This window comes from Oratosquilla oratoria, unplaced genomic scaffold (assembly GCF_046742065.1).
Source record: "Oratosquilla oratoria isolate Oo_2021 unplaced genomic scaffold, ASM4674206v1 SCAFFOLD45, whole genome shotgun sequence".
NCBI lineage: Eukaryota > Metazoa > Arthropoda > Malacostraca > Stomatopoda > Squillidae > Oratosquilla > Oratosquilla oratoria.
The window spans coordinates 1,269,432-1,276,255 of NW_027467710.1; the positions used below are offsets into that span (position 1 = coordinate 1,269,432).

At 38.4% G+C, this 6,824-nt stretch overlaps 1 protein-coding gene across 1 annotated transcript; it reads right to left on the reverse strand.

Moving 5' to 3' along the window:
* Positions 1–916: 916 nt before the first annotated feature.
* LOC143023306 (compound eye opsin BCRH2-like) lies at positions 917–3,766 on the reverse strand. Its single transcript, XM_076181834.1, has 5 exons — positions 2,933–3,766; positions 2,560–2,768; positions 2,061–2,200; positions 1,479–1,792; positions 917–1,144 (listed from the first exon to the last, which is right to left on the reverse strand). The coding sequence occupies exons 1-5, from the start codon at positions 3,188–3,190 to the stop codon at positions 917–919; spliced, it is 1,149 nt and encodes a 382-aa protein (XP_076037949.1). The 5' UTR covers positions 3,191–3,766.
* Between the last annotated feature and the right edge of the window lie 3,058 nt (positions 3,767–6,824).

The window sequence follows — 6,824 nt, forward strand, 5'->3', positions numbered from 1 at the left end:
AATGGCGGCTGCGCCCGCCATAGATAGGTAGCCTAGGTCAGGAACCTAGGAGAGGAGACTGGGGAGAACTCTCTCCCTTATCCATGGGAGACATTCCCCGAAGCTGTAAATAGCAAGTTCCTGCCAGTAAGCCGCCAAAGTCCACCGAGACTTTACATCGCCGCGCTACCCCTATAGGTAGCAAACCCTCGTTACATATGTGTGAGTGTATGTATGTACGTATGTATATATGTATATAGATATGTATGTATTGTGTATGTATATGTTCGTATGCATGTATATGTGTATGTGTATCTGCATGTATGTGCGCGTAGTTATGTGTGTATGTATGTTATGTATGTATGTATGCATGTATTTATGTATGTATGTACGTATGTATGCATGTATTTATGTATGTATGTACGTATGTATTCATACATTTGTACGTGTCTTCGAGTAAATATGTATGTATATATGTACGTCTATATGTACGTATGTATTTATGTTTGTATGCATTAGATATATGCATATATGTATGTATGTATATATATGCATGTATATGCATGCATATATGTATGTAGAGGAACCAACTGAATCATTGTATGGTCGAGTACTGTCTAGGGACCAGTCCGGAGATCAAGTACCAGCCCCTTGGGGATGTGCGTAAGGAAGGTAATTGCGTCGACCACCCTGACTTCTTTCGGCGTACACAGAAACCATCTTTAGTAACAAGCAAGTCACGATTGCAAAAAGAAATGTCTCTTATATATATTTCAAAGCGGGCACGAAATAATACTTGACAATAAGAAATTAAACCCTCATTTATTTTGGTGTATTTTTCATGCATAAGGTACCTAAGATTACATGGAGCGAATGTCTGACTAGAAAGGTTCGTATCACATGGTCATGAGCGTGTCGTGGATGGATGACGTTCAGATTATTCCTTTTCGTCCTTTGTGACTGTCGACTGGCTGTCGTTCGAGGCTTTGCTGGAGGGTGCCTCCTCATGGATGCAGAGCCATGGAAGCTCCTTCTGCAGCGCCAGCCGGTAGCGGGGGTGGCTGATAGCATAGATCATGGGGTTGTAGCAAGACGCGGTCTTCGCCAGCAGAGCTGGGAGCATCGACACCAACGGAGTGATCGATGCTTGATCGAAGAACATTCCCTGTAGATTAAAAACAAATAAAAATAGATCAGAAATTAGTTGCGATGGTTTCCTTGGCGGTTCAAAGTAAGTGCCTCAGAAAGTAAAGATAAGGTAAATTGGTCATGTGAAAAAAAGAAAATTACTACGATGGAGTGATTTCCTGGTTACTTCACAGTCACTAGTCATACCACAGAAAATAAGGAAACGACTAAGGTAACACGATATATAGACAAGTGTCTTCAGAATATCACAGCATTTCTCTGGGGAACCTCAAGCCTTAGTGAATTGAGAAAGTATAGTTTCTGGTGGAGGTCTACAATGCAACAGGAGATGGAGCACTCCCGTTCCTCACCTGGACAACAATGGCTGCGTAGGGCGTCCAACAGATCAACCAGAGGGAGACGTTGGTTACAGCCACCTTGGCAATCCGGACTTCGGCTGAATCGCCATCGCTCTCGCCACTGGATCTGAGGTTGGAAACGTTCATCTTCTTGGCCTGTGCGCGCATGGCGGCTTCGTGGGCGCAGATGGCCTTGATGATGGACACGTAGAAGAAGGCGATGCACAACAGCGGGATGCAGAAACAACAGATGAAGAGGCACAGACCGTGAGAACGGACGTTCCAGTCACGTGTCAGGTAGTCGAAGGAACAAGAGTCCAGGATTCCTGTAGGGCGAGGGGAGATCAAATTCAGTCCATCTTTAACCTATCCAACTATTTCCTTCAGCTGATGGTCAGTCTTTCGACTAAAGAGTCTGAACCAAAAGACTTCGTCATTTCACATGAGGCTATTTAACTTTTCTGACGTCACCGAGACTTCCATGTCAAGTGACGTGATCTATGACATGTTCTTCTGAATGAAAAAAAATGAACACACTGTAGTTCTTCAGTCCTACTTATAATAAAGAAACGAGATTCATGCCAATATATTTACCTTCTGGGATGTACTTTCCCCACCCAATGAAGGGGAAGATGGACATGAGGATGCCATAGCCCCAGCAGAACATCATCATGCCAAAGGCCATGCCACTCGTCAACTTTGTACCATTCATACCACGCACAATAACATTGTACCTGGCGCCAAGAAAATAGAAGAAATTAATGAAATATAGACGGGATGTGTGTGTGTGTGTGTGTCTGTGTGTGTCTGTGTATGTTTGTGTTTATTCAAGAGTACAAATCATTGTTTTTTGATCAAACAAATGAACAAGAAGGTAGAGGATGGACAGATAGCTATAAAAAAGAGAGGTTAAATTTCTCATATAAAAGAAATTCTCTACAACGTTTTAAACATGGAAGGGATCACCAAAACAAAAAATTAGAACCTACTTATTGAAAGAAAGTAGACAACGTAACAAACGCATTGAGCACATTAATGAAGAATTTTGATATTTTTTCTTCTTCAAAATCTGTACGTCTTTCCAGACTCTCACCTGTCGTAGGAAATGAAGACAAGACTCCAGAGGCTACACAGTCCTGTGATAGCGCCCAGGCAAGCATAGAGCTCGCACATGAATGGACTAAAGTACCACACTCCTCCCATGAAGCAGTTCCAAGCGAACCAAGGGAACTGTGAGAGCAGCATGCAGAGGTCACTGAAGGACAGGTTAACAACTAGCATGTTAGCGGGCGTCCGAAGATTCTGGGGGGAAGATAAGGTAGTTTAAAGTAAATCGGGAAATGGGCTTTGCGCTTGCAGTAACCCAAACAGGGATAAAACGTGAAAATTCAAATAACGTTCATGGTTGCATATGTATATGTACATAGCATATCTCATGTGTTTGGTACGATAACACAACAGCTCACCTTAGTTTTGAGGAAAACGTAGAGAACAATTCCGTTTCCGCAAATAGCCGCTGTTCCGAGGAAGAGATACACGACGCCCAATATGTAATGAACCATTGGATTTACAGGAGGGAAATTCATCCAGTGAGGATGAACATACTCTTTCATGTGGTCGGGAACGAGGTCACTAATAACGACTCCGTCAGGATAGCCGAAGCTGAAGTCTTGGGTTCGAGCCAGAGCTTGAGGTCCTGTTCCGTTGAAGATTGAGGGGAACATTGTGAGGGTGAGGACGTTGGTTCTAGAAGTCGAGGTTAAGATTAGAAATTTCCCGATGTTTCTTCGTTGGGTGATGCAAAACGACTTTCGAGAGTGTTCTGTTCTTCGGCACAAGTCTTCTTGTTTCTTTTTTGTTATCCGATGTAGATTTCAATTCAACTGTTCTTTGATCTATCGGTGTACCAGATGCTCGTGTCGTTCGGTTTCTGGAGTTCCAGGAGGAGACTTGTAATTATATAGGGAAGGAGCTCTGGACTAACGAGATTACTTTCCCCAAGACGTTTAGGGCGTACCTCGTTGACTGAGCGCTCATCATCTTATACAACCAATTTCCACTTTAGTTTACCGTGGTCGTGACGTCACATGTCTTACGATGATGTAATTCTTCATCAATGTGGATTTACTTTTAGTAACAATGAAGATTATATTATTTCTTTTCTGATATAAAAATGTACATATAGATTTCTTGTCACGTTGATATTTGTTATCGCGCATACGCGAGCGTGCGCACACACAAAAACAAATATAGTGAAATGTAAAGATGAACCCACGTTGTGCTATGAATTTGTAAATGGTAGGTTGAACCAGAAAAGGAATATTTCAAATGAAAGTTGATGTGTAGTGTATGAGGAAAAAAAGAGACTAAATTAATAGATAAAAACTTCCAACAGGTATTCAACAAGGAAGAAGAATTCGTACGAGAGAAGAAAATAATCTGAGATATATTAAACAATATAAGATTGGAAGAGAACAAAGTGAATAATAATCAAAAGAACTTACAATTAAGAAATACCAAGGGCTAGATTTGACCTATAAATGGAAATTAAAAGAGTATTGAGTGCAATTGGTCGGTAAAACCCTCCACCTGATTATGTGTTCATTGGAAGAAGGGATATGACCACGGGATCAGAAAAAGGTAAACGTGGTACCAATCTACAAGGGAGAAAGTAGAGAAACATCTTATCTATAGTCCAGTATCCTTAACTAACACAATAACCAAAATATGCTAAAACTCGTGAAAAGATTGGTGGGTGAAATAATTGGTGGAAAAAGGACCTGGTAGACAACTATTTCAGATTCAGAAGGTAGAGGAAGGTCCTTAGTCACGAACAAATTAAGTTTTTATTCGAAAGCAGTCGATGTGCTACCTACATGAAGGAGATGGCTGGATATATTGTGTATATCTTTACCCGGGGAAGCTTTCAAAAAGATGCCACACAATAGATTAATGTGGAAATTTGAATATGTTGGAGGAATTAAAGGGGGCATATTAGAGTGGACGCGGGGTTTTCTGAACGGCAGGCGTTTGACAACAGAGGTGATATTCATTTGGAGTGAAGGGACAAATGGGGTATAATAGGGATTGGTACTAGCTCCATTAATGTTCTTGTCATATATTAGCACGGCGAATGGTTTAGATGTCTATATACTATTCGCTAATAGTACCAAGATTATGAAAAGTGTGAAAAATGAGGAATATTTAAAGCTGTTGTAGAAAGACTTAGAGTTTATGGATAGAATTCGCGCTAGATAAATAAATTCAACATAAAGAAACGCAATTTTTGGATATGGGATAAAGTAAGAAGAGAGCCCAATGAAACTATACAGTGGGTGATTAACTAATCACAAAAGAGAAGAAAGAAGAGGATATGAAAGTCAGAATGACGGGAGAGACAAACTGTTGTTTATGAACATAAGCGTAGCATTTCATTATATGGATGAAATTATGATTTGCCCACAATTGGAATATGTAGTGGCGGTGTTGTTGTCACACAGAATTTTTTTTTAATGAGAATTCAAAGGACACCAATTAGAAAGGTCCTTAGCCTATCTTAGAAGATGCATGAGGAGAGATAAAAAGGACTGCCCACATTTCAAGAACAAATAGAGAGTTTTGATCAAATAGCTCTCTTTAGAATAGAATAAGAAATGGAAGAAAAAATTTACAACGAGAATCTACTTGTACGGAATGAGAATACCAGGAGGACGCAGCACAAATAAAAACAAATAAATGAATAAATAAATAAATAAATGAATAACATAAATATATAAATAATAGTAATAATAAGAATAATGAATCAAGAACTAAATAAAAAAAAAATATATTAATAAATAATTAAATAAATAAGTTGCTTGAATACAAAAACTCTTAACCTTCCACATAGCTGCGATAAGTCATGAGGTTAGAAGTAATTTAGGCGGACACCATAATTGAATTTAAGGTTAAGATTGGCAAATAGATATATAAACAGTAACTCATAAACACACCTCCAATGCCGCATATTTCAATTTGGTAAGTGGACATCCACCCCCATGCATAATAATAAAACAAAGAACACACACCCACAAACACACATACACATACACCCACACATATATATGTATATATATGTACAAACTAGAGGAAAACAGAAGAAGATGACACGGGTCTAGTTCGGAAGTTATTCCTGACCGATTTCGCTTTGAGCTTACTCTGAAGAAGCTCAAATCGAAACCGGTCAGGAATAATCTCGGAAATAGACCTGTGTCTTTTTCTTCCACCTTCCTCAACTTGTCACAATGGCTCAACACATATATATATATATATATATATATATATATATATATATATATATATATATATATAGAGAGAGAGAGAGAGAGAGAGAGAGAGAGAGAGAGAGAGAGAGATAGATACATAGATGAAGAAAGTAAATGCTGGACTCCTCGAAACAAGTCCAGCGTTTAATTTCTTCGTCTATACAATATATATATATATATATATATATATATATATATATAAATATATATATATATATCACAGGTGAGAAATGTAGTAACACATTTATGGCCAAATATGGCCAAATATGGCCAAATAAATTCAGCAGTGTTTCAACACGTTGATAAATTTAATCACCGGTTGGACTGGGAGAAATCTGATCTCATTTACAAATCAGGGTGTGGGTTCAGAAGGAAAATGGTGGAATCAACATTAATTGATTATCTGCCCACGATGAATATTTCCAAGGGTCAATGGACCCCAGACATCATTTCAGGACTATTCATCACCAAAAATATTGTCAACAAGTTTCCTCCCCCTCCCCCTGACCCGACCTCGTGTCAGCCTCAGGTCAACTAGGGCTGGGGCAGTGATGTTCTGTATTTTCTCGTGTTCCCTTTCTTTTGTAAGAGGTTGCTACTTAAGATAGCCTCCTCCCTGCCACTTTGTACTACTGAAGAGGATTGCAGGTAGCAATCGAAATATATAGTTCCGCTTACGCAACTCTTTCTTTCGTCCGACTGTGGTGTTAGTTGTGATATATATATATATATATATATATATATTATATATATATATATATATATATATATACTGTATATATATACATAAATATATATATATATATATATATAGATAGATAGATAGATAGATGAAGAAAGTAAATGCTGGACTCCTCGAAACAAGTCCAGCGTTTAATTTCTTCGTCTATACAATGGTTCCTTGGCTCCAGGTCTTTACGAATATTATATATATATATATATATATATATATATATATATATATATATGTATATATGAATGTATATATTAGTGAGTTTAGGGAGCAGGTTTTCATCGATACACTTTCTATTAAACATCACAGCATACTCAGCGT

Coding starts and splice junctions, on each gene's coding strand:
- LOC143023306 (XM_076181834.1), bottom strand. CDS start 3,190: ATGTTCCCCTCAATCTTCAACGGAACAGGACCTCAAGCTCTGGCTCGA. Junction 2,769..2,932: donor ACGTTTTCCTCAAAACTAAG/GTGAGCTGTTGT, acceptor TCTTCCCCCCAG/AATCTTCGGACGCCCGCTAA. Junction 1,793..2,060: donor GGGAAAGTACATCCCAGAAG/GTAAATATATTG, acceptor CTCGCCCTACAG/GAATCCTGGACTCTTGTTCC.